Genomic DNA, 26,250 nt, shown 5'->3' with positions numbered 1-26,250 from the left:
AGTTCCTCAAGACTTTCCCAAGGTTTGCTGCCAACTTGGCAGGACGACATGATTGGAGGGGTAAAGGTGAGGTTGAATGGAACCACTTACGAATGCTGTCTCTGTGAGTGGTGGGAAGCAATGGGTGCGGGGGTTTGACATGTTTGACGTAGGCGTGATTTAGAAGCATGTGCTTCGTTGTCTATCAGTGACCTTCACATTATCGGTGTGATTAGTCACTAGATGCTGTGGCATGTCACACACAATTGGCGTGACGCTGACCTCTCGATAGATGCAGTTCATGCTCATTAAATCATTCTTACATGCCTCATGTACTTTAGACGGCGCGGCACACCCTACGCCATAGCTATGTTCCATATGCCACGCCAGCAGAGCAGCGTCCAAAGACGCCAAGAGCCTGCCCAGTTCTGGTCGATCTATCGTGTAAGATCGTCGTATGCTCCCAATGCGTCAAAACGCCATGCATTACCGCGCCTTCGCAATCATCCCCGAGTAATCTCGACAGCTCGTCGTCACTGCGAACCCCTTCCCCTGCCGATATTCCTCCCCGGTGCTCAACATCAAGAAACCGCCTCTACGACAGCCGACGTCTTCGCTCTTGACGGTCGACGGCGTTGCCGGACCGGTGGTGCTTCCATCGGTCTCCGAGCCCGTGCAATCTGAAAGCCCGTCGTTGGACATGTCCGCCGCCATCATCTCCCAGAACTTCTGTGCAGGGCTTTCCGCCAGCTGGCTCAGCTCCTTCAAAGCGCTGCCATGCCCGCGATCGTACCACGCAATGAGGTACCACCTTCTCGGCGCCAGAAACATGACTTCGCACCAAAGCACAAAGATCATGAGAGCCACGGGCTCTTTGAACCGTAGCAGAGACAGGTACTGTTCTGACACGAGCGATGGCCAAAGGATGAAGTGTTTCCATATCCGCGGTCGTCCTGGGAGCGAACTCATCCAAGACTTTAGCGCTACAAGGGCGCTGAGGTAGACCTTGGTGTCGTCTTCCGGTATCCCTGTTGCTTCTGACCCGAGGGACAGGAAGTCCACGAACCGGGCAATCTTTTGTAATGACGGCCGTAGAGCAATGTCGCTGCTGTCGCGCCATTCTTTGATATCGACTTGTGCTAGCTTGTCTCGTATTGGACTCTTGAAGACGTGCGGTGTTACCGTGTCGGAGAACTTCGCTGCTACCCGCATGACGTTTAAAGCTTTGGCCGGCTCGAACGAGTTCACCTGCCCCATGACTTTCTCGTCCGCAAAGGGCCTGTAGTACCCAAAGATTCCGTTGCACATCGCGAAGACGAATGTCGCGAGCCAGTTCTCTTCTGTGACCTCCGGGACCGCCAGTCGAAAGTAGTTACTTGCTTGGATGGCATGCTGGCAGGCCATAGAGTAGTATCGCTTCATCTCGGGCGGCTCGAGGTGGCACAGATGAAGAGCTGCGATCGACAGCATGCTCTGATGTATGAAAACATTTCGAGATGCCAGCTGTGGCACCCACCGTGACCAGACGTCACATTTCCTAGGGTCGCTCTGAAGGGAGAAGGTGAACCACGCTTGTGTCAGGAAGTGATGCTTGAGTTCAGCCTCGTCGGCGCGTAGCTTCTCGGCCGGTAATGAGGCATTGAGGGCGTCTCTTGAAGAAGCATGAGCAGCAACGGTCGCCGCACGGCGGACCATGCTTAAGGTATCGCCGGTCTTGTCTCCGCCATTTTCTCGGTTGAGGGCGTCTGCCAGGAGACCCAAGTAGCTGCAGTGCTCTTGCCGACGACGACAGTTGGCGCAGACGGGTCCGACGCAGTCGCACTATGTAACACAGTGGTCAGCATCTTCAAGTGGATTATGAATATTGTACGTGATAGAAGGAGGCTTCGGTATGCTGAGATCATGTCTTGTTCGTGTAGCCGTCCTCATGACTGGCCAAGGCAAGATCGAACAACCCGGGATGTGTGCATACATGTAGCCCATTCGGTGCCAAGTACTTGAACAAGCTCCAGAGCACACCGCGGATTTACAGATGAGGCCCGAAGGATTTTGCGCTGGGATGCGGGTCATCCTCACCTTGACACGACGCTTCTTGCACTGTCGACACCCGTTCTTCGTCTTCCCGTGATATTGTCTTGAACCCTTCGGCATTCTATCGTTACATACGTTCGTTCTTGCGGCGCAACGCTCTAGATCTTTGTCTTCTTCCCTCGGTTGGGTCGGCAATCGTGGACGTAAGTGGTACCCGATGGATGGCGGGAGCGGGAGAGCGACATGTCTAGCGGCTTGGTGTGGGCTTGCTCCCTGTTTTTAAACCGATCCATACAGTTTGATTTACGAAACATGAAAACTTGGGAGATGCTTGACGTTGTCAGGGATGTATGACCTTTCTGACGCAAACTCAACTGTGGTGGTGGCACGTCCCCCGCTGTGACAACGGGGTGACAGAAACCCGAGCAGCAGCGTGTGAGAGGCTGAGGCCGCAGACCAATTCCACATGAACATCTAGAGCCATGGGCCGTTAAGGCAGCTAAATCCCGATAGCGAGGTGCATCCTGGCCATGCGCAGCTGCCCAGTTCTGGCAAACCATCCGTGGGTAGACACCTGCCAGCTTGAGGTTTCTTCCGGTTCGTGGTGGCCAAAGTCAACGTCAGGCGATGATAGCACTTGTAGACCCTCTGTTGTTTCTGAACTCGGTCATCGTGTAGAACGTAAATGTTATTTGAATTCGGACTTCACAAGTCTCCTCAAGCGACAACATGCCCACAGAAGATCAGCCAGATGCTTAACCGGAGCAATGTCGTAGAGAATGAATGGCATTTGTGCAGTGTCCCCCCTGGCGAGGGATTTTCAATGACGCGATGCAGGTGTTGTGCAGGCTTGGCTCAGAGATGAACATTTCTCGAAGCGTCACCGATGTGCCGGCGATGGGATAGAGCAGAATTTCATGCCCACCCAGCAATGCCAAACGGGGCTGCTAGCGCTGCAAGGTTTGAAACAAATTCAACAACGTTTCGCACGGCGATGGTAAGCTAAGCCGATATGCATTGACGTGGAGTTAAGCATTCAGGTACCACGTTGGCTCTGCAACGCAGATGTCGCAGCTGCAGATTGGCCAGGCCCTTGGCCCAAGGCTGGTGCGGGCAAAGCACATCGGCGGCCTTGGCTTTCGAGCCTTTACCTGTAACGATTCTGCTTTTGATGTCCACCCAAGAGCGTAGATTTGGAAAGGAACGGCCCAACTGTTCGCCGCTGAACGAGCGCTGACCATCTCCGTACCTGAGACGGCTGCATCGGTCTTCCTATTGCGTGCTTGTGGAAGTGTATGTGCGTTTCCCAGCAGCAGGACAACCGATCTGTGGCGTCAAGCGGCCGATGACTGGATGCTTGTGTCTCATTGGTGTTGGCCGTGGATGAATTCGCCGGAGTTCAGATGGCGTTTTAAACCACTACTGCCATCTGCACGCGATGTTTCTTTTCGCCTTGACTGCCCCGCAAGCTTTGTCGTAATGACACTGATGCTTGACAGTAGTTCAAGGTTTGTGCGCGGGAAGGCTAGATCGTTACGCGCCAGGCTAGACCGTCTACAATGCTTCGTTCAGTCCGTGTTAAGGGAGCTGTCATGTTTGAGGGTCGTAGGTTTCCTGGGTGCGGAGCAGGTCAAATGCAACTGATGACTGCACATTGCGTGCTCGAAACACTCGCAGATCAGCAAGTTCGACGTCGCTAGTTCGCTTGGTTCTCTCTCACAAATCGCTTCTGTAGGGCTAGCAACCAGGGCGATTTGCTCCAGGACGCCGCCTAGCAGCATTGTTAGAGACACTGAATCTTGATATTTAGAAGTGAAAAAAACTCACCACACGCCGGAGGACGTTAAACGCGCCGAGGAGACTACAAACGCGCCGAGAGACGTTGAATTTTGCAGATGACCTAACAAGCTCAGCAAAGCGCCTCCCTAATTTCTTGGTGCTTCCCTAAGAACGCCTGGATCCTTGCTGGAAGGACGTCCATCCCTGAGCTCCGCGTGCCTATCTAGCGAATAAATTGCTGCGGAATATGGCTTTTGGCGGTACAGTCGGTTAGTGCTGACGACATCTTCAGCCACGTAGGAACTGGTAGCTGAGCGGCTGATATGCGCCTAATAACAACCAGGCGGGGAATCCAGGTTGTTTGGTCTTCATAAGAGGAGCGACAACCTGATCAATGGCATCGTTATTCCTCTTCATCCACGGAAATGCGAGACTGAACAGCATTCCGCAGGTGTCTTGGAGCAACATGGCGAATCATGAGAGCCTCATTCATGATGCCGGCCAGAGTAGGTCGACCGTGCTTTTGGCTGCGGCCACGTTCTTGATGGTTCCTCTGGCAGTCATTCTCAAAAGACTTCTTTTTCCGACGTTTGACGCTCGAGAGCCACCGATCCTGCGGCCGAAAGTGCCTTTCTTTGGCCACGTTGTATCGCTTGTAAAAGAGGCAGCGAATTTCAATAACCGTCTCTAGTAGGTCCCAACAGAGGCAGAAGACCGTGGTCGGCGTTGACTCTTCCTGCAGTAGAGAACACAAGATGCCGATCTGCACGTTACCCATGCTGCATGGCAAGATGTATCTCATAAACTCTCCGGCTTTAATCGCAGCAGCAATGCGTACCAGCGACATTTCGTTCTTCCCTATCGAGATGGAGGCCACGGCTTCGATTCTTGATATGCCGCCTCATCACCTCGAAAAGCTCGGCCCAGAGGTCATCCATCACTTCGGGAAGACGATGGCCACAGCCCTCATGAAACAGCCACTGCATGCCATCAACAGTGCTTCGCTAGGATACTGCAGTGAAGTTATGAACGCCATTGGCGCAGATCCGAAGAAATTACCTGCTTGGGATTGGATCCAAGAGGTCATGGCCATGGCTGCTAGCAGAGCGCTGTACGGAAGGCATAATATGTGGGATATGGAGAAGTTCGGGGACCTCTGGTAAGTTGAAGCAAGTCCATGCATCCAAAGCTGAGTCTGACTTTGCTATAGGACGTTCGACGACAACTTGGCCATCTTGGGGGCCAACATAGCCCCGAAGCTGCTTGCTCCCAGGGCAGTGGCGGCTCGTCAACGTATGAACGCCCTGCTGCGGCCGTTCTACGTTAGCCATCTGGATGATAGCCCCGACGTTGCGAGTATTGTGAAGGAACGCGCAAAGTGCCTGCGGGACGTGGGAATACCATCTGAGGATCTCTCGAGTATGGAGTTCCTGCTTCCTTGGGCCGCCACAACGAATACTGTACCGATGACGTTCTGGTTTTTGATGAATATCTTCGCCGAGCCAGAATATGTCGACCAGGTCCGCCAGGAGATTCTAGAAATCACAGAGATTGTCAAACGGGAAGACGGACGACGGGATGCGACTGTCAACACTAGAGATCTCGAGTCGCGGTGTCCCTTCCTCATGGCCTGCTATCGTGAACTCCTCCGATTATACGTCGCCCAGGTCTTCAACCGAAGAGCCATGCAGGATGTTACTCTCGAGGACAGCGACGGTCGTCAATACTTGCTGAAGAAGGGTATCAATATGCAATGGGCTACTAGTGTTATCCATCTCATGCCGGATATCTGGGGCGACGATGTTACGTCGTTCAAACCTGAGCGCTTCCTCAACGTGACGCCGGAGGAGGAGAGACGGAGACGGGGGTTCATGCTGCCGTTTGGTGGAGGCAAGCACATGTGCCCCGGCCGGTTCTTTGCCCAGACCGAGATTGTAGGATTCGTCGGTGCTCTGGCACTCGGCTTCAATATCGAAGACGTCAAAGTTCCCCCGGCGGGTGCGCCGACGTTGGCAGGTGCGGCAAGACATCCAGAGCGGGGCCGCCGGAATGACGAGATTGTAATCTCAAGACGCATAGGATGGGAGGACGTCAACTGGCAGTTTGCATGTTGATTCGTTCAAGATGTAGCAGCCAGCAATTGGGATACCTGTCCATCAACTGCCGTAGATATCGAAAGGCATCGTTGACAAAAGCCAGTGGCGGGAGTAATACGCATGTCTCGGCTGACGAGCATCCATTCGAGACCCAGTGTGGCTCTCCAACGTTGGCCATTGGAGGTCAAAGTGGTTGCAGCGTTGCAGCCACCAAGTGGCACCCCTGTCAATCCCCAGCGTCATGCGTCAAGCTGTCAGTCAATAAGCTGCAGTGTATGATAGCGATGTATGGCGATTGGTAGAGGGGCATGGGCGATGGCGAGTGACGAGCTGGACGCAGTGCAACGAAGCATATCAGACGTGATTGCGCCAGCCAAACAACAGGCGGTTGGCAGTCCGGAATGGTCGATCCTGTCAGACGAGCCAGCCAACCAGGTCAGGTCAAGGTCACGTAGACGCGGTCCGTTGGTGATGCGACGCAAGGATGCGGAACGGGGGCCGGACAGTATTCGAAAACCTCATTGTCTGATTAGATTGATAGACGGGAACAGGCGGGCGGGCTGATCTCGAGCCATTGGGGAGTCTCGATTCGACAGCTGGGCGGAACAACGCAGCCGTGGGCCGGAGATGCAGGCGTCACGGTGCTCCTGCAGTTTGCTCAAAGTTTTTCAGGCAGGCGTGGAGCAGTGGGCTCCAGACTCGGGGTTCTCTCAAGGATTGTTGCGAGGAAGTGCTATCGGTGAAGGAGATGGCGCAAATCCGCGACCTTTTGCGCAGCTCACCGCCCTATGGTGCTGGGGTGGTGATGACGTCCCCTGCAATTTGTTGCAGATGGTACCCGAAACATGCTGAGCCTGGTGTTTGCGCTGGCAATGGGCTGCAGCATTGGGTACGAACTGAGGGGGCCGACTGAGATGAAGTGCGGGTTGCAACTTGGTGACTCTCACTTTGTTGGTGGGTTGGCACGTTGGCTGTGATCATGTTGTTGGCTGTTTTGTTTGTCCGTTCGGTGGTTCCCGGACGACGATGCACCGAGAGAAGCGTCTGTTTGTTTGCCTATCCGCACCCAGGTAGAGCCGGTAGTGTTTAGTGACAATGATAGTGGAAACGATGAGACGATAATTTTTCGAGAAGAGTTCTTCGCCCGGGTCAGTGGAATCAAGGCCGATTGTCGGCAGGAGCCCAAGTGGAGTGGGTTTTGCCGAGGAGCTTCTCAGCTACTTCCTTGGAATAGTTGTGAACTTGTGAGGTAAGAATTGGCCGGCAGGCGTGGCCACTGGCCAGTGACACCTGCTGATGAAGAGCTTTTTTCTTCCCTCCAAGCTGCGGCAGGTAGACCGTGGAGCAGCTGCCTGTCGCGGAACCTCCTGCGGGTCACAGGTACAGACAGATTGAAGGTGCGCCATCTGGGGTGGGAAGGAACCAACCCAGGGGGGAGGGGGTCTGTGTGGGGACCTTCCCAATGAGAACCGACATGGACCGCAGACAGACGGGAGGAAGCAGCAGGGTCACCGCGAACTTTTTTTTCTTCCTTTTGGCTGTGACGGAAGCTCCAGTCCTCTGCGCCTGCCGTCGCGTTCACGTTGTGTTGTGTTCACTCGTCAGGCCCAGGCTTAGGCCCCGCAGCAGCCAGCAACCACGTCCAAGATCAGCCAGTGGGAGATACGACATGAAATTGTACCGGAGTCACGAGTGAGATGGTCTTGGGCAAAGCAAGCAAGCAAGCACACACGGGTGGCCCCGAGCTGGCGGCGGCGGCTCCCTTCCCAAGCTTCCCTCGGGCTTCTTCCCGGCCCATGATCGCGCACCGCGCCAATCCGAGTGCATCTTTCCCATCTGCACCGCAACGGAAATGTCAGTCAACCCTCCTCGAGAAAAAGAGAATGCGACACGCTTACACACTGGATGACATGTCCTGCCCGCCAGCATCCGTCACAAATCACGAGAAAGCAAAGGACAACAAGAGAACACCCCAAAGTCTGCGCGCTTGTGTTACGACCCCCGCTTCCTCAGCCCAGGCCCAGCGGTAACCCATGGACGGGGAAGCAACAGGTCGGGTGGCTGGGGCCCTAAACCCTGCTGGGAGGAGGGTGCCCCTGACACTCTGACGCAGACCCGAATGGAACGGACGCCCAACATCTCTCCCATCACTCCAGTCTCTGATTCCCGAGGGTCCAGAAGGGGACCAGAGAAGCGTAAGCGTCCAGGGACCAGCCGCACGGGAGCCTTCTTCTCATCTGGCGGCGGCAATCGAAGTCGAAGGACCAAGGGTGCAGGTCAATTCTCACTCTCTGCGACGCCGCCCTCTGCACCCTGCCATGGCCATGACCGCACGCTTGCCTTCCCGGCCCGGCTGGGTGCACAGCTGCTGCAAAGGGCGAGTCTCCCAGGCACAAAAACACAAAATTGGCGATCCGGTCATTTGGTGCGTCATCATTGGCTGCGCAAGGCCTGGGGCAGACCAGGGTAGCAGTCTGAAGGGGGGAAAGCTAACTGCTACCTCACGAGTCGGATACGTACCGCCACCGTCCTCGGCCTTGCAAGAGCGTCCTCCAGACCAGGATCATCTCGTCAGGCTGGCTGCCGCTACTGTTTGCTATTGGTGATGACCGAAGATCATTCGGCACCCCAAGGAAGCTGCCAGGTGAGCTGAACTCTGCCTCTCGTGTCAGAAAAGTTGTTGATGCTGTCAACAGATAAATAACTTTTATGATACACAACCTGTCTTGTGCTGTACTGCGTACTATGCTATGCTGTTGGTACTCGACACAAACCCGTGCCTCTTCAAGCAAAGTGACACGAAACATCCTCGTGCAGCTGCGCGTCCGCCACGAGGAATCCCAAGCATGGTGGCCGCCAAAACCTTCAACTTCAAGCACGCCCTGGAAATGAGGCAGGCGCCAGCAAACATTGGCACTCCCGCAGACGGAACACCACAGAAGCCTCTGTCTGCAATTTAGTCTTTTTCGATGCGCATATCTTGCACCGGCAGTGCCGCCGGCAAAGGCAGACGTTGTCCACAAACGTGAACTGCACCGACAGATACTTGATGGAAGAAGATGGCCAACCAACAGTTCTAACTTCACCCACTTGGTTGAGATGCGCCTTCGCCTGTTACAATTCAATATCGCCAACACCGGTAGCCATCACCAAAGTCGCCATGGCTGTTAACTGGATCTTCGCATCCTAACCACCGCATCATGCTTGTGTCTGCCGGCAACACATACCTTTCCGTTGGCGACCAAAATACACGAGGAAATGACCTAACCGGATTCTACTTGCTTCTGAGTAGCCGAATGATTAATTACTGTTTGTTGGACAGAGATGCGGACTCGTGCTCCGGCAGAAACAGAAACACTGGCATAGGCACAGACACTCGTCAAGACACGCCACCTTATTACCCCAACTCGTGCCTCCATTCCCCTTCCGAGAAAAGGCAGATGCTCCGCACGAGCACATGAACCTTGGCTATCGAATGCCACACTAGAGGAGTCGCACACCACCTTCACAGCGCTTCTCGGCCCTCCACGCCATCAATACAAGAGACGAAGGACTAGAAAGCGGTGCGAATCAACAGTCAGCCAGCCAGAGACCAGCAGCGACAGGCCACAGCCCTTCCCGCGCCGCGCGACTCGCCCGAGCCCCTCGCCCTGGAACCGGGATCATCTTTCTTCACTGGATCAGCAGCAGCATCAGCAGCAGCCGGGCTGCTTCACGTCAGGTCGCGCCCGCCATCCACCCATCCACATCTCCATCTCTGTCATCCCGCCGTCGCTCTTGCCGTCGCCCATCACCGCTAGTTTCCTGCTTTCACTCTACGTACCTTACACCACCTTTCCTCATCCTGCAGCTGCAGCTCCCGCATTCCCCATCCAACATTCTGCATCTGTTTGTGCCCCTCCTTCTTGTGACGCCCGTCGAGTCGTGCATCTTGCAGCAGCTATGCCACTACCATCGCCGTCACCGCATCACCACCATTCTCAGTTGTCACCACTCGACTAACACCCATATTACTCACAGACAACGTACAAGACTTGTCTTGCAGAAAAGCGCATCGACAGCTGTCCCGGCTACTACGACTCTAGCACTGCTGCTGTTTCCCCACCCGCATGAGGTGCCTTGGACCTCAGATGCTTGATGCCAGCACTATTGCCCAACGGACAGGCACTAACAGCCTGCGGTCCGCCTCTTCCTGCATAAGCTTAGGGTCTTCGATCGTCTCGCACACGTCTTTGTCCCTTGCGTAAGATGCTTGACGCTTGTTCTCCCCTCATCTGCTCCCTGCTGCTCCCCACGCCGTCTCGTTCCCTCTCGTCGTTGTGCCTCCTGTCAGTGACCACCACAAGTTCTGCGTTCGTCGCGAGACGCGCCACCTTTGCAGCTTCACCCACCCTGCAGAAGCAATTACCATCACGACTCAATAAGCAAACGGAAGTTCAGCCACACCGTATTACCCTTGTGGAAACCTAGACAGTTGGGTTTTGTTATGCTTTTTGTTTATTTTGCTTTCGTAAGCTCTATACTACCAGATATTTCTCAATCGGCGCAAACCGCATGGCCACAGACCTTGCAGCGAACCGGCTGGATATGTTGAAGGTGGAAATCCGACTTCAGCAGAAAACAACAACGCCGATTCCCTGACCGACACACCACACACAAGACAGGGGCCCAGGGCAAGAAAAACAACCCACCCCGGGCGCGGCGCATCGACATCATCGTTTCCCATCAACGGGGGCCACCTGTCGCACTAGCGCGAACGAACCTCCCCCGGTATCCCTGTCGCGTTCCGGCTGATATGCGCCCATTTGCCAGCAGCGGCCCCATGGTCACGCAGCCACCAAGTCACCAAGACACACACCACAGACAGGGTCCCTGTCCATCCCCGGCCGAGCGACCAGCAAGACAAGAGGGCCAAGAAGAAAAAAACGAAAAGTGAGGTGTGAGCACAAGCACAAGCTGCTCAATGCCAGTAGCCGGCCAGCCCAGCTCCACCGAAACAGGATCCGACCAGGGGAATCCAAAATAATTCTGCCGTCCGTGTAACAACAGTGTGTCGCGATCCTCTCGACCTTCTCGACCCTTTCTCCTCTTCCACCTTTCTCGCTACTCGCCAACCCGTCCAGAGAGAGAGCCTCATCCCAGCTCCCCATCCTCTCAAACCGACCATCGACGACTCCATCGCCGTCTTCTCCAAAGGTCGACTTTCACGATACTCGCGATCGCCTACACTGAGTGCCTCGTCGCCGTCACTCAGACGCACGTTTGCCTATGCAATCCACCTTGTGGGCTTTGAGCTAAAAACTTCGGCGCGATGGATCCAAGACAACCGCCACAACACCCCTTCTCGCGCAATGCTGCATCGCAATACAGTCGCTCTCCTTTCCCTCCGAACCAAAATCAACCAGCGACTTCAACACCAAACCAGGCTCCTTTCCCGACCGCATCGTCACATCCGCCGCCTACTTCGAACCCTCCCTATGCCGAGCACCAGAGAAGAACATCCGAAAACCCCTACTACGGTCAGGGCCCGAGGTCATATCCTCAAGAACAGGGCTCTGGTCCTCCTCAACCAGGCCACTCTCGACATGCGAGTGCATCCTCGTTACCTCCCGGCCCACCGATGAACAGAAACATGCCGCCGCCGGGTTCTCCTCCCCAGCCGGGGAATCCACAGCCGCCGTCGCATCAAATGGGTCATTATGGGCTACCAGCGCCGCGAGGTCCGCCTCTCAATGTTGGTCCTCCGACCTCGTTTCCCGGTGGTCGCGAGCTGCCGTCGTTAGCATCAATACCGAGGACGGGAAGCACCGGAAGCTCCATGTCAATATCTTCAATGCTTGGGGGACCACCCCCGGTGCCCAGGGACTCTCAGCCTCCCCCTTCGCACTACCCTCCTCCGGCGACCTCTGCCAGCTCCGGGCCGACGTTTGCACCGTCGATCCAGGCGTCGCCTAGAATGCACTCTGCGTCTTCCGAGTACCAGCCCTTCAGGAGACCTCAAACACCTGAGCATGCTCGTCCTTACGATCCGAGAGGTAGTGCCGCAGCATCGCCGCAGGGTGCGTATTCTACAACACCGGAGATGCAGCGATACGGTACACCACAGGCGTACCATCAGCGGGGACCCTCCGCACAAGATGGCAGAGACCCGAGCCGAATGCCCCCGGGCCCTCCCCCGAGACCTACGAGCCAGCCCAAGTCTTTCGCGAGCATGCCTCCGAGGCCTGTTGACATGGGGCGTAACAACGGACCGGAAGAGATGTATGCTCGTCGCGAAGAAATGCCTCGAGGTGCAATGGAATACAACCCTGAGAGGCCCGGTCTGAAGCAAATGAATTTTGACGAACGCTACCGCGCCGAGCGCGAGCGCCGAGAGGAGTTTGAGTTTAGGGAAAGAGAAAGCCGACAACGCGCATACTCGGGGGGCGAGGGAGGACGGGGACCTCCACCGCCGCAGGGCGAGTACCGTCCTCAGGAAGTTCCGCGTGGGCAGCCTCCGCCGTTCAGTCGCCCTCCTGAGCACCGAGAGCAAGGGCCGTGGCCACCGCGGCAGCCCCAGCCATTTGAGCAGCAATCCCGAGTTCCGTACGACCCTGCTGGCCTTCATCCGCGACACCACGAATATCCTCCCACCTCAGCGCCAGGCTACCCGAATCAAGGCCATCCTGCGCCGGCTCCTCAGTACCCGCAGCCGCCTCCAGGAGATCGCTATCCCCCACAGGGTCATCCCCAACAGCCTCCTCCCGGTCAACAACAAGCGCCTCCGCAGCAACCCTTCGATTCTCCTGAGCGACAGCGAATAAGTCATCTCCCTCCTCAAGCGCAGGCGCCTCCGGCGCATCGTCGCCCCGTGGACGAAGGCCCACCTCCTCCGTCGGTTGCGTACAATGCTCCACACGGCACTCCAGCGTTCGTTGACTCGCCTCGTAATCGCCCGGTGGAGGAACATCCGAACAATGGACAGAGGCACTTGCTGGCGGTTCAGGAGATCAACCGCAAGGGCCGAGTATCCCCTCTGCCGCAGGCAGTGCAGGGGGCACAACCACAGCTGCCTGGCCCTGCAGGAGAGCCTGGCATCAAGAGCGAATTTGGACGCATGTTTTCTGGTATTGGCAGTGGTGTGACCGGGATTGGTGTGTCTAGTCCAGTCACCGCTGGAGCGCAGTTGCCATATACCAATGCAAGCCTTGCCCGTCGAGACGAGACGGACGGTCCGGCGCAGGACTCTGGGCCTGACGCTGCGCCCAAACCACCAGCCAAGGGCAGGAGGAGGAAGCTCAAGGAGGAAGATGTCAAAGGTGATGAGGAGAGCACAGGGCGCCTCACACCAGTGGGTCGGGCTAAGCGTCCCAAGACTCATCAACACCACCATCACCAGTACGAAGTATCATTATCCCAAGTAGAAGAGACCCGGTGTACTAACCATACTTGCCCTATTAGCCATCATCATCACCATCACACCCATAATCATGGCACTGACCATGCCAACGTTCCTGCACCTATTGGTGTCACCCCTTTTAAGAACGTCAAGGGAACCACGCCGGTTCCATCGCCTACAGGGCTTGCTAAGGACTTGCCGACCGCGCATCACCACCACGTCCCGCGGCCAACAAACCAGCATACTCACCAGGTGAAGGAGGCGCCAGCCAAGCAGGCTGTGCAGAGTCCGACTGCAGTGATCCCTCCCAAACCTAAAACAGTCGTCAGCTCCAAGGCTGTATTGGAATCGGTCGCGCATCTCCCGCGGACTCACCTTGGCGATGTGCTGTACGAACCCAAACTGAAGCCGGCGAGACAAGTGCCGAACGTCCCCTCTTCTCGTGGCTTTTCGACGACACCTACACCTCTGCCATGGGATATGATCAAGAACAAGGAAAACTGCACCCTGACGGTCAAGGTCCCTAAGGTACACCTGACCCCCTCCGCACGAGAGGAGATTACTGCACGGAGAGCAGTATGGGGAACAGAAGTGTATACCGACGACTCGGACATTATTGCTGCCTGCATTCATGGCGGCTGGATTCGGGGAGAATGGGCCGACGACATCGATGCGGACATGCTAGACCTGGATCGTGGTCTAGCCGCCCCCGAGAAGGAGGTTCCAGCGAATAAGAGACGCAAGCAGAAAGAGAAGGAAGAAAAGGCCAGACAAGAAGCGAACGCGGCCACGTTCCTGGACAAGCCACCCAAGACTGGGCCCGTCACAGTCCCTATCGAACGCGACATGCACGTCACTCTCCTGATTCTCCCACGACTGGAGAAGTACAGTAGTACAACTCGATTCGGTATTCAGTCACGCGAGTTTGGTGGCCGCTACAATGGACGGAAGTCGATTCACGACGGCATCAGTTTCCAGATTTTGGGGATCCGCTGGGTGACCAACGGCGCCGGAACACAGAGCCGACTCCGAGGCAAAGGCCGTCGGGAACGCATGCGCAAGGCCATGGGAGAGATGAACGCCGCCAGCCGTGGCCTCAACGGTGCCGAGCTGGAAAAAGAAAAACAGCGCCTCGACAGGATTCGAGACGAGATCGTCTCTGGTCACTGGTGGAAACGAGATGAAGCACGCGAGAACGGAGCGGGCAAGGATGAGAGGACCCCTAGTGAGGGCGACAAGGAGAATAGGCCTGCCGAAGAGCAGCAAGGTGCTCGCGCAACCAACGGTGCAACCACGAACGGCTTGGCGTCGAACAAGGCCGACAAGATGGATCTCGACGAGAGCACGAAGGAGGTGAAGGCATCGGCGTCTTAAAAGTCGGAAATCAATCTTGGATAACAGCATACTCTTGAAAAGCAGGCGAAGCAGCGGATGATTAAAGCCACAGGCATTGTAGGAGTAGTGATGATTATAATACCCAATTCCTTCGAGTACACGATTGGGATTTTCTTCTACGCTATGGTATCTATCTGTTTGTGACTCTCGTCTTTATCTTGTTGTACAACCGCTATTCTTACAAGGTCGTCTCGCTATCGCCCTTGACTGCCCGTCACCATTCATTACGCAGGTGCCAAACACCATCTCAGAAGTCCGTCACGCGGCCGTTGTAGCTCCAATCGCCCCCAGACCCCCAGCGCAGCGGCTCCCTCTTGGGCCCGCCGACCTCGCCGGTGCGCGGGTTGACGTCGCCCTCGAACTCGGGAGGCGCGCCGCGGACGTAGGCCGGGTGCATGGTGTCCTCCTCCGAAGCAGAGATGGTCGGGTTGACGGGCTTTTCTTGGGGTTGCGCCTCTGATGCTGCTGGTGGGGTGGCGGCGGCCTCGGAGGATGTGGGTGTGGATGCTGCTGCGTCGGTTGAGGCAGGAGGGTTGGCGTACTCTTGGAAGGCGGAGGATACGGAGGCGGCGCGCTGGAGGCGCTCGAATTCGGCTTGTTGGTCGGCGGGCAGGCGGGGCGGGGCAGGCCCGCGGGAGAAGGTTGAGGAGGCGCGGGAGGGGATGGGCAGGCGGAGGATTGGGGTGCGGAGGCGGAGGAGGCGGGACATTTTGTGAAGTTGTGGTGCTTTGATGAGTTTTGTGTGTGTTGGGTGAGTGGTTACTGAGGTTGGAGGTTGGTGGTTGTGGTAAGAGTATGGGTGTTGCTGTTGTAAAGGTGGTGGTGGTGGTGATGGTGGAAGCGAAGGCGGGAGGCGAAGGTCGGGAAGTTTTGGAGAGGATGGAAAATGTCATTGACCCGCGGCTTTTCGAATTTAAAGTGGGTCTGTCTTCTCTTTCTTGCTGCAGAAGCTTGGGCGCTGCGCCGGTGGCGGAGGGCGGATGGGGCCGAGGGTGGCCGATGCACGGGCCGTGTGAGGTGGTTTCTGGGGCCGATGTGGCGATTGTTTGACGGTTCCTTTGCGGAATCTTGGGGCGTTGACTTGGTTTCCATTCTCCACTCGTATTCTCGTCGGATCATGGATCTTGATTGCGTGATCGATGGAAGCATGTCAGCGAGGTTGATGTCGCGCAATTGTGCTGGGTGAAAGGGCTTCTTACGACTGGTCTCGGACCTGAGCTTGATCGGAGATGCCGCACGAGGGAGCTTCCGAATGCCCTTCGACGCTCTGGATTTCTATTTTGAGCTGTTCATGCTCAGATTTGAATGGATCTTTTGCCGGAATTGGATCAACTCCCTACTTCAGGCGCGACATTCATAGTATGTACTCACGCCGCGGCATTCGCCTCACCCACGCGCGGCCTCTTATATGAATTACTGTGGTCTCTTATGTGAACAAACAAGCCAATGGCAGCATTGTGTGGGAACCTTCCGATTTTTCGAATGCATAGGGCCGGCCACAGGGGGGATAGCTGCCTTGTGACGAGACGCTATGCGATGCCTGTACTCCGCGCATGTGTTTCTTGTAGTTTATTAATTCAGTGTTTGAAGCATACGAATACTTCATTGACTACAGTGACAGCACCGTTGGTCGAATGCATAGATATTTATTGGGGTGCCATATCAGGAATTGATTGAACCAGCAACTCGAATACAGTATTATAATGAGACGACGATGCTCGACGAAGGCAATGCTAGATGGCAATGTTTACGATCATAAGGGTCGGATCTGATTGTCAGTGGGATTCAAAGACTGAGAGCTAGACGAACCTAATAGTAAGTAGTCAACTGAGAAGTTCCGAGGACGAATCTGAGAACGAAAGTCGAGTTGGGTGGCGCTGGGAGAGTCTCAGCAGCCCGTGAAGTCGTCTTTTACTGACACATCAGCAAGATTAGGCGCGTAATAATGTTGGCTAGGTTGGCGGGTTGAATACAAGGATCTCATTCTTCTTCTATCGATACGTATCATTTGCCCTATATGAGTTTCGGGTAGCTTTAAAAGGGCAACCTTTAATCATCATGTCTGCCATGAGTGATTGCAAGAAGATAGAAGATCCAGGAGCGCAACCCGTGATGAGAAGGCTTCCTTTTTTTACTCGCAGAGGACTATGCAATCGAACCGATGCTCTCCGGGTACTTCGCGTCGTCTGCAGTGTATGAAAGCAATCTCTTAAAAATAAGTGCCGGGCTGGAAACGGGGATCAGAAGCGCTGAATTGAACAGAGTTTCGAGTGGTGCAGGAATCTTGCAGGTGTGGTCTTTGACTTGCAGGCAGACAGCACATCGTTCTCTGCATGATTCTTTTCCAAGGAGACGACGAGGTCCATTATTAAAGGTCGGTAAGCTGTCATGTTAAAAGACTCTGTCCGGCTCATAAATAGTTCCTCAATTCGACTGCGAACACCCTTCTCCCCTAGGTCTTCAGCTTCGTACGCCCATCACTGCTTATAAAAGATGTAGCAAGATTATATCACACTTCAAGCAGCCAATCTGACAGTTGAAGTTGTAGCTCGAATATGTCATTTCACGATCATGCCATTCATGAATAGAAAGGAGTCTAAAGAGTGACAACCAGCATACGTGCTCGTAGAACACATCACTCGTCCACTTAGAAACTAATCGCCGTCACCGACGTTTTGTATCTTTCCTAAATGATACCCTGTTGAACGAGACAAATAATAAGGATGATGATGGAGGGAATAATGATACTTATACCGGACGATTTAACGTTCGTGCAGGCAGGCTGAGATCTTTCGCGAAATGACCTCTGTATAAGCTCGCCCTAGATTGGAATGCCCTGAGGCAAGACAGACTGTGAATCCTGAGGAGGATACTCAGTGTTCGTTGTATGGCTTTTATAATGATTCACACATAGAACCGTGAACTACTAAATCTCTAGTCAGACTTATAGGCATAATAATCAACCTCTGAATGAATAATTAATGTTTTGGTAAGCTGCTTCGATGAGGGTGGGTGAAGTAAGTATCCAATCCAAACAACAGCACTAGGTTCTCCATCTGCTTGACATCATCTTTACTTACCTAGCATATTATGTTCTGTGTGAAGCGAATCCTGAGTCTACTCGACGCAGGAGTCGTGGCCATCACGCGTTGCATCCAGAGGACTTTATGACTTAATAACTTAAGTAGTTAATAAGGCCCCTTTAAATTGATAATTGTTGGAAGCTGCGCTCCTCCAAACGGTTCTAAGTCTAAGCAAAATGTACGTAGGTATGAATAGTGATCATTCAAGCGCACCACAGACAGTGAGACGTGCAACATGGTTCACGAACTGATCCCGGATTCGAAAAGAGAAACGCCAGCACAAACAGTACAGGTTATACTCCGCAACAGACCAGTCTATGAAGTTGACATTTCCAAATATTCTGTCTTCAAGGTATTCAAGCAAATAAACTCATACTAAGATATCCTAAAGATGGTGTCCGCTCACTGAGGGAACAGCCACATGAAAGATGGTAATGCTAACGCTAAGGCTCGTGCGAACGAACCCTCCTAATCGTCAGACTTCGCCTTTTCTACGTCTTGAAACCACCTGGCTTGGGCTTATATTTGCTTGGTTGTCACACATATAATCCATAATCATAGGCTTCTCTTTTATACCCAGTCAGGAAGCATCACGCAGCCCGAATGGCGTGGTCTACATGGAAGTTAGCAAAACCTGATGCGTTCATGAACCACATAAAAGCCCCCGGCAGTGAGTAATTATGTTCCAAGAAAGGACAAATGAATAAAGATCGAGACTTCGCGAGTCTGAAAATAAAGTGGCGAGCTGTAATCAACTTTGAACGATCTGCGAAGGCAAGAGACCATCCGTCAGGCTGTCCGCAAACGCAATGGGATCTAGCAGGAGTGTGTTCAGATGCCGTTTCGACGTAGAAGGAGAGGATAACGAGGGAAAATGACGGCTGACGAAGAAAGCCACTCATACGGCCACGCCTTGATGTAAAACTCATGGTCGGTGACCTTGTGGCTAGCCATGAGAGCCACCCTCCATGATGAAGCCCACAGAGAAACAAGATATAGCCGATGCATTGTGCCGTTTCAAGGAACATACAACCAGAATACCGCCGTGACTTATAAATATATTACTCATTCCTATGCAGCCGCATACGAGTATATGTGATTCTGGAAGCAGGCAGCTGTAGTTTACATGTACTGGTTAACAAGACTGAACATGGTTATAAGATAGACGAAGCTGTTAGACGTACTAGCGGAAGCAATCAATAGTGATGGTGTGGGGTTCGAGTGTTACTTGGACAAGAGATAGATCCGATTCGTCTGTGTACGATCGGTGGATCAGCTAGTTGAGAAGGTATCAAACTACGACCGCTCCGTCCTCAACGTATTCATACAACTCATCCGACAGCACCGGATCCCAAGAACAATACACAGCTATTAATCATGTCGAGAAGATGAGCTGGGTACGCATATGAGGATGCTCACTCGAGAACTGGTGTCAACTGCCACGCACATCTTTTCGCACCAGAGAAATCCATGGATAGCAGAGACTTATTTGCCCGTTCCCCTCATACCTTCTTTGATTTTGTTAAATTATATACTCATAACATAGTACATGACGTTCACGGATTTCTGCCAAGCGCCACGGACCATCGCTACCCTAAAAGCTTGTGTTGACGGTCAACTGCACTGTTTTGTATTTAAGAAGCCACGACAACGAGTCTTGCCCCTCAACAACGCACGAATGGAGCATTAGGCTTCTGGATCTCATCCCAAAGGGTTACAAGACTTTATGTACATGATTTCGAGGTCCCGACAGAGATCGACTTACGGGAAAGGGCAACACATGGATGTGCTCAGCTGCGCTCGATGAGTTCACTGAATACGCGAGGGATGCGAATAACCGACGAAGGCATCTTCAATATGCTTAGCATTGTGAGTAGACCTCAAATTCATCTTTCCTGTGGCTCCCTGAATGGAGTAGTCGCACTCAGCGCTGAGCCCCTTGGAAAGCAGATGGTAAACAGACGTATTGTTCTGTTGTGGCCGATCGGAACAGACTAGGAAGGTCCTGGCTTATAAACGCATTCCTGAAATATGCTTGGCGGACGATTGAATGGCGAATTCACTGGTTCTCCAACTTTGGAAAGAATGCTGGCGGAGCGGAGATTCCAAGATAGCCCGCGTATAATACAGAAATATTGAACATCCTCCAGTTCATCCGATCTAGAAACGCCATCCAATCCAGCAACGACACAGCTCTCAGTAGCGGCCGTATCACAGAGCTTCTTACTAGCTCAGCTTCAATCAATTGATGGGATATTCCCCATCATGTCCCTTAGCCAAGCCTCCCAGACGCATCACACTGACTCTCACATGGCCTCTGGCCCGTTCCCGATCCAACCCTGGCCGCCACGCGATGGACGTCGATCCGAAGCGCTCCAATCATTTCATACCAACCGCGACCAGATTCCCGGACACCGAACCACACCCACCACTGCAAGTGTAAGCTTATTTGCTCGCTCGTCCCGGAGAATTTAAGCTTTGGACGTCCGTCCGGGGGTTGATGAGTGGCATGAGCGTGCTGTGCCTGACTACCTACCCACCCATCCGGCTTGCGCATGTCTCTCAACTGCCATGGCATGGTGTAAGCTGTGTATAGTCAAAGCGGGATCTTGCGCGCGCGTGTGCCCTTGATCACCGGCATCCGCGCCACTACTCAACACCACCCCGCTCCGGGCCCAGCCTCCGTCGCGAAATCCCACCAATCCCCCACCCGCTCCGATATTGCGGACCTGGACTATGGTTCTTTCTGGCCCTGTTCTCCGGTCGCTGCCGTTGTATAGCCCGCAATGTGATGCCTGGCCTCCTTGCATGTGCGAAATCTTCGGACTGAAGAGCTGAAGTCTTCATGCTGTGAGTTGACGGCTACACTCCGAGTCGCATCCACCGGACTACTGCCACCATCATAGACATCCCAAGACACCTCTCGCGCATATAACCCCCCCTCTCCCTCTCCTCCGCCTTCCTCCCTCCTCTCCCACTCGTCAACCCACCCGTCTCCCACAATGCGTCTCCTCCCTCTCCTAACCGCCCTCCTGGGCCTGCTGCCCCTCACCGCCACGGCCTTCACCAACCCGATCCGCCGCCCCGGCGGCTCCGACCCGTTCCTGACCTACTCGGGCGACGGCTACTACTACCTCCTCTCGACGACCTGGTCGACCGTCGAGATCGCGCGCTCCACCACCATCGACGGGCTGAAGACCGCCGCCAAGAAGGTCGTCTACTCCTCGGGGGACTCCTCGCGCTGCTGCAACGTCTGGGCGCCCGAGGTGCACTGGCTCGGCAACCGTTGGTACATCTACTTCACGGCGGGGGGCAGCGCGAACCTGGATAACCAGCGGATGCACGTTTTGCGGGGTGAGTTCCCATCCGCCCTTCCCCCAAAGCAGCCCGTGTGCATCTCGGAAGCGAAGAGACTAACACGAGAACAGGCGGCACGACCCCCTGGGACGACTACACCTACGTCGGCCGCATCGGCGCCGACGAGTGGTCCATCGACGCCTCCGTCCTGCGCACCGCCTCCTTCGGCAACTTCCTCATGTACTCCTGCTTCCACGGCGCCGCCTACCAGTCCATCTGCATCCAGAAGCTCAACGACGACAACGTCTCCACCTCGGGCTCCGTCTCCCTCATCTCCCAGCCGACCCAGTCCTGGGAGAAGGTCTCGCACCCCGTCAACGAGGGGCCCGCGGCGCTCTACTTCGGCGGCAAGACCTACATCGCCTACTCGGCGTCCTACTGCTGGAGCGCGAGCTACTGTTTGGGTTTGCTGACCTGGGACGGCACGACGAGCCCGCTGAGCGCGAGCGCGTGGAGCAAGGGCAACGGGTGCGTTCTGAGCAGCGGGAACGGGCACTATGGCACGGGGCATAACAGCTTCTTCCAGAGCCCGAAGGGCGACCAGACGTGGATCGCGTACCACGCGACGGCGAACAGTGCGGGCGCGTGTGATGATAGTCGGTATACGATGGTGCAGATGCTGGGGACGCATAGCAATGGCAGCCCGAACTTTGGCACGCCTGTGGCGTTTAGTTATGTGTATGGGGAGCCGAGTAAGTAAGGGGGGCAGATGGTGAAAGGAGGGGAAGGGGTGATGGGAGGGGTTCTTGTATATACTTTCTCTGGGATTTGAGTTGCTCTGCCGTGAGGCCTTGGGGCTTGGAGGCTGCTGCGAGAGCATGGCTCAAATGTATTTATCAACATACGTATATATGTGTGCAGGTTCCTTCGTTGACGCAAGTGCACACAGAGACTGGTGCTTTGATGGTAGATATTCTTAATTATCCTATTGCAGGCTCATTGCTCATGGCAATGCTGCCTTCCCCTTATCGTTGCATCGCATTATGATGCATAGCCGGGGCTCTGTTCTCTATATATGTACCATGATTAACTCCTGTTGGTCCTTTGTAGCCAAAGGTATCCTGTTTCCAAAACAATTACGCCATCGCTGGTGTTTGGTATCATTCGTTCCTTCGTTGGCGTTTCTGTTGAACGCCGGATTCCTCGTCTGGCTGCAGGGTATCGAAATAAAGCAGCGAGGGCTCCTCCTAGATGTGGCCTTTGCCAACAACCTCTCGCTGGACTTCGACCTCTCCGCTATCGGCGGTGAAGCGTCGCTCCAACACCCATCTTGTTTCGCCTTCATCTTCCTCTTTTATGTAAGAAATGCTATCAGCGGATCCCTTGTGCTTGTGACCCATGCCGGGCCTGCGCTGGGGCGTGGGATCAGTTCGGGGCACCAGGTTGGGGTGCATCGCGGTGTCGGGGCTCTTCATCCACAACCCCGAGTGAGAGATGGAGTTTGAGATTGACAGCTCATCCACCTCTTCCGACTCCATCACCGGCTCGAACGAGGAGCTATGAGTGAAATGAGGCGAGTTCACCGCAACGGCCGGGCTAGCGGGGTTGAGGGAAGGCATCGGGGGAGTCGGAGAGCTGAGTGTTGGCATGGACATGGTGAGTGTGGGGGAGCCAGCACCGCTACCTGCGTCCGAGTCCATGTCACGGCTTCTGATCGAAAAGGCCGAGTTCTTGCGGACGTGGCCATTGTGGATGCCCAAGATATCGCGGCTTGGAGCCGGGCCCCATGGTGAGCTCGCGCCGTCGCCTCTCTCAGATCTAGGAGAGCCCTCGCGGCTTGAGACCAAGCTAGCCTGTGATCCACCCCAAGCCCTAGAACGCAGCTTCATCAGGGCCGTTAGGCTCATGTTATCTTCGCCATCGGCCATCATCACGAGCTGCGCCAGTCCCGGACTTTGCAGACTGGAAGGTCCAGAGCCGATGCCTGGTGGGATGCCGAGACTCATAATTGAGTTGCGGTTGGAGTATTCGGATCGTTCAGTGATGGGCGTCAAGTTCGGCTCCCGCGAGATCATGCGGCCAGACTTGCTCCGACCAACACCCGAGGGCCCAAAGAAGCCACCATTCGCGTACTCAAACGGCTTCTCGTCCGACCCGGTCGAGTTGTCTCTGCTGTGACGCCCCTCAATCGGCGCCGAGTAAAACCCGAATTCCTGACCATACCAGCCGTCCTGATCGTTGGCAAGGGCACTAGCATTTGCTTCTGCGATAAAGTCGTCGTAGTCAACGTCGTAGTCATCGAGGTCTTCACGGAAGCCATTGTCATTGTCGTCATCAAACGGGTAGTCGTCTTGGGGAGGCAGGCTGGACGACTCTGCCCCAGGCGACATGATCTCGCTAGGAGGCGGCGAAGAGTCTCTCCGGAACTTGCCATTGGCGGCAGCTTCGCATGCAGCCGCAGCAAGGGCGGCCTGATAAGCCTCCATCTTGCCCTGCTCCACGTTTGAAAAGCTTGACGTCATGGCGGAAGACGATTCCTCTTGACCCAGGTTTTCGCTTTGTCTCTTCGACTCCTCGGTGGACGGAGCTGGCATGCCCACACTCAGAGACGTGTGGGCAGTTGACGCTGTTGCATTGGACTGAGCGGAGAGCCTGGAAGTGCTGTCTGACACCCTCTTGCTGCTTTGAGGAGCAGCACCTGCTTGACCGTTGGTGTCCTGGACAGCATCTTCTTGAGCAGTATCGGTTTCCGCGGCGGGATCCTGGGCTACGCTTTCTTGAGCAGCAGTGGCGTTGGACGCAGCTCGAGCAGCCTGGAACTTGGCGAATACGCCGGGGAGAGGCCGGCCGTACTGATCTGTGTCGTCCAAGTCAAAAATCGACTCGTCGAATGTGGAGCCATCGCCCTCGCCAGCAAAGTCAAGCTCGTCCAAGAGACCATTATCGAAGTAAAGGTCATCCTTTTTGGGCAGCGGCGGCGGCGGTGGTGGGGGCATCGCAGGTGCTAACCATTGATTGTTCTGTGGCGCTTCCTGTGGCTTCTGATCCAGCTGCGCACCCTGCTGTTCTTCCGGCTGCTCTTCTTGAGGCTTGCTACTAATGTTCAATCCCTGAATAGCAAGTCCATCTGCCGCTTCTGACATCTGTGAATCCATGCTTTGGCCAGGGTAGTAGCCGGGAGATAACGAAGGATTCAGGTCCGGCGTATCCTTTGAGAGCGCAAAGCCAATGACCCTCCCATCAGCATCTCTTGGTGTCAAGGCCAAACCAGCACTGTGTGGGCTAGTCAGCGCAGATGCAGGATTTGAACGCTGGAAGACGAAGCCTGCGAAGTTCTCCTGGTCGTTATCCGGGTCATTTTCGTCTTCCTCGTCCATCTCAACTTCGACCTCTGGCACGACATCGAGACCCAACGGATCAGTCCCGCCCGCATCAAAGTCCTCCTCGCCGTCAAGACCCAAGGGATCTGTGCCACCTGCGTCAAAGTCCTCTTCGTAGTCGTCAAAATCGTTGCTCATGGGTATCTCCTCCTCCATGCCATCGTCGTCCATCATAGCGTCGTAATCGAACTCATCGTCAAAATCGTCAAACCTGGAATCGCGGTTCGGGTTGGGAGTAGGATCAGACGTTTTCCTCTCCAGCTCTCGCTGGCGGTGGCGTTCCTCGAGCAACTTTTCCGCTTTTGCGGCACCGACCATATCGAAGCTGAACCTAGAAGACGTACTTTTCATGTGGCGGGGCACGGAGGAGAGCACATCCTGACCAGACAGGGAGGCGCCTCTTGAGCGACCCGTTCTGGTGGAGGGCAATGTCTTGGACAGAATGGATGCAGCGCTGACGGACGGCTTCTTTGAGGCAACAGAAGCAGACCGCGATGACGATGCCGTCGAGTCCTTAGGCGGGACGTCGGGCAGAGGCTTGGAGTCGAGGTTCATGCTACTCCTTGCCTTTGTGGATGCGACGCTGCTCGACCCTGCAACTGTCTGGGAGATGACGCTGACGGAGCCAGACCGACCAGATTCAGACGCACTGCTAATATTCCTACCCTGGAATGAAGATGGTGCTGCGCTTTCCCTGGATGAAGTCTTGCCCAAGTCCAGCTTCTCTTCAGGTATAGAAGGCTGTGGCTTTGCGCCCGCCGCAGCGTTGGACGAGTCGTTCACAACGCTTCTCCTCGTTCGCGGGGCGCTGAAGTCGTGAACTCGTGTGCCTCTAATGCGCGGGTCGTAGGACGGCTCTCCCAGCCTGTTCCCTCCAAGAGGTAGGGGCGACAGATCAGGCGCATTCTGGCTTGTTTTCCTCCTCATAAGCAGTGTCGACATCGGGTTCTTCAGGAAAGGCAGGCCTTTCCTGCCCTTGGGGGCTTCGGTGCTGTCCTTAGCCATTCGGACGTTGGTCGGCTCGCTCGATAGTCTCGTTCCTGCGGGTCTTCGTCCAGTCGCAGCATAGTTCGGGGCGGGAGGCTGCGATTGACTCGGGCTGAGGTGATGTTGGTGCAGGTCGGTGGGCGTCGCGAAGGAGCTGCTGTGTTTTGAAGACTTCGTGGGTTGTGGTGGGGGTCTCGTCGGAGGGGCCGTATTTATCGGCGGGGGCGGTGCGGGCTTCGACTTTGAGAATTGAGTTTCGTGGCTGGCATAGTCGAAGGCAGTATTGGCCGCCGGATCGGGCGAAAGCGCCGCCATTTGTTGTTGTATTTGTTGTTCGTGTTGTTGTTGCTGCTGCTGGAGTTTCTGGAGCTGCAGGAGCTGGCGCTGGTCGAGCTGCTTGCGCAAGGCGACACCACCGACGAAGCCAGACTGGGAATTGTTCGGAGAGCGCACCGGGGGAGGCGCAGGCTGCTGCTTCTGAGCATATGTCTCTAACGTCAACTTGGGGTCGACGGAGGGTCTGTCAAGAGGCGAGGGCGACTCGGAGCCGGAGGAGGTGACGCGGGTGATGGGCGGCAGTGTTGGAGGCAGCGAGGAATTGGTCGGGGCGGCAGGCGACCGGGCGTCTGGGCTTAAAGCGGCATCTTGAACGAAGGGAGACTTCTGGGGAAGCGAGGGGTCCCACGGGGCGGGCGCAGAAGACTGCTCAGGGTTGGGCGAGGTGGGATTCGATTGCCCCCGTCGATGGAACCGCAGATGGGAAAGCATCGCGGCGAGATTGGGTTCGGGGTGGATGGATGGACCAGAAGTGATCCAATCCACTGGGCGCAGGGGTGGCGGGTGGT

The 26,250-nt window shown here is 55.1% G+C and overlaps 7 protein-coding genes across 7 annotated transcripts; 4 read left to right on the top strand and 3 right to left on the bottom strand.

Moving 5' to 3' along the window:
- Positions 1-465: 465 nt before the first annotated feature.
- On the bottom strand, positions 466-2,130 carry CGGC5_v014655 (Sterol uptake control protein 2; the record flags this gene model as incomplete). Its single annotated transcript, XM_032029532.1, has 2 exons — positions 466-1,800; positions 2,056-2,130. The coding sequence occupies 2 exons, from the start codon at positions 2,128-2,130 to the stop codon at positions 466-468; spliced, it is 1,410 nt and encodes a 469-aa protein (XP_031890740.1).
- A 2,125-nt stretch (positions 2,131-4,255) lies between these two features.
- CYP8B1 (7-alpha-hydroxycholest-4-en-3-one 12-alpha-hydroxylase) lies at positions 4,256-5,903 on the top strand (the record flags this gene model as incomplete). The annotated part of the gene is made up of 3 exons (XM_032029531.1): positions 4,256-4,479; positions 4,532-4,948; positions 5,000-5,903. 3 exons carry the CDS (start codon positions 4,256-4,258, stop codon positions 5,901-5,903), a joined length of 1,545 nt encoding a protein of 514 aa, XP_031890739.1.
- Positions 5,904-8,490: 2,587 nt separating this feature from the next.
- CGGC5_v014653 (uncharacterized protein) lies at positions 8,491-8,845 on the top strand (the record flags this gene model as incomplete). Its single annotated transcript, XM_032029530.2, has 2 exons — positions 8,491-8,529; positions 8,582-8,845. 2 exons carry the CDS (start codon positions 8,491-8,493, stop codon positions 8,843-8,845), a joined length of 303 nt encoding a protein of 100 aa, XP_031890738.2.
- Positions 8,846-11,718: 2,873 nt separating this feature from the next.
- CGGC5_v014652 (uncharacterized protein) lies at positions 11,719-14,637 on the top strand (the record flags this gene model as incomplete). Its single annotated transcript, XM_032029529.1, has 2 exons — positions 11,719-13,262; positions 13,326-14,637. The coding sequence occupies 2 exons, from the start codon at positions 11,719-11,721 to the stop codon at positions 14,635-14,637; spliced, it is 2,856 nt and encodes a 951-aa protein (XP_031890737.1).
- Positions 14,638-14,905: 268 nt separating this feature from the next.
- CGGC5_v014651 (Succinate dehydrogenase assembly factor 4) lies at positions 14,906-15,367 on the bottom strand (the record flags this gene model as incomplete). Its single annotated transcript, XM_032029528.1, has 1 exon — positions 14,906-15,367. One exon carries the CDS (start codon positions 15,365-15,367, stop codon positions 14,906-14,908), a length of 462 nt encoding a protein of 153 aa, XP_031890736.1.
- A 5,376-nt stretch (positions 15,368-20,743) lies between these two features.
- Positions 20,744-21,798, top strand: Araf43A-1 (Extracellular exo-alpha-(1->5)-L-arabinofuranosidase; the record flags this gene model as incomplete). The annotated part of the gene is made up of 2 exons (XM_032029527.1): positions 20,744-21,095; positions 21,170-21,798. The coding sequence occupies 2 exons, from the start codon at positions 20,744-20,746 to the stop codon at positions 21,796-21,798; spliced, it is 981 nt and encodes a 326-aa protein (XP_031890735.1).
- A 487-nt stretch (positions 21,799-22,285) lies between these two features.
- Positions 22,286-26,173, bottom strand: CGGC5_v014649 (uncharacterized protein; the record flags this gene model as incomplete). The annotated part of the gene is made up of 1 exon (XM_032029526.1): positions 22,286-26,173. One exon carries the CDS (start codon positions 26,171-26,173, stop codon positions 22,286-22,288), a length of 3,888 nt encoding a protein of 1,295 aa, XP_031890734.1.
- Between the last annotated feature and the right edge of the window lie 77 nt (positions 26,174-26,250).

This window comes from Colletotrichum fructicola, assembly GCF_000319635.2.
Source record: "Colletotrichum fructicola Nara gc5 chromosome Unknown KSG_Nara_v1_contig09, whole genome shotgun sequence".
Classification (NCBI taxonomy): Eukaryota; Fungi; Ascomycota; class Sordariomycetes; order Glomerellales; family Glomerellaceae; genus Colletotrichum; species Colletotrichum fructicola.
Note: the sequence above shows the minus strand (reverse complement) of the source record. Positions and strands in the feature narration are given on the sequence as shown.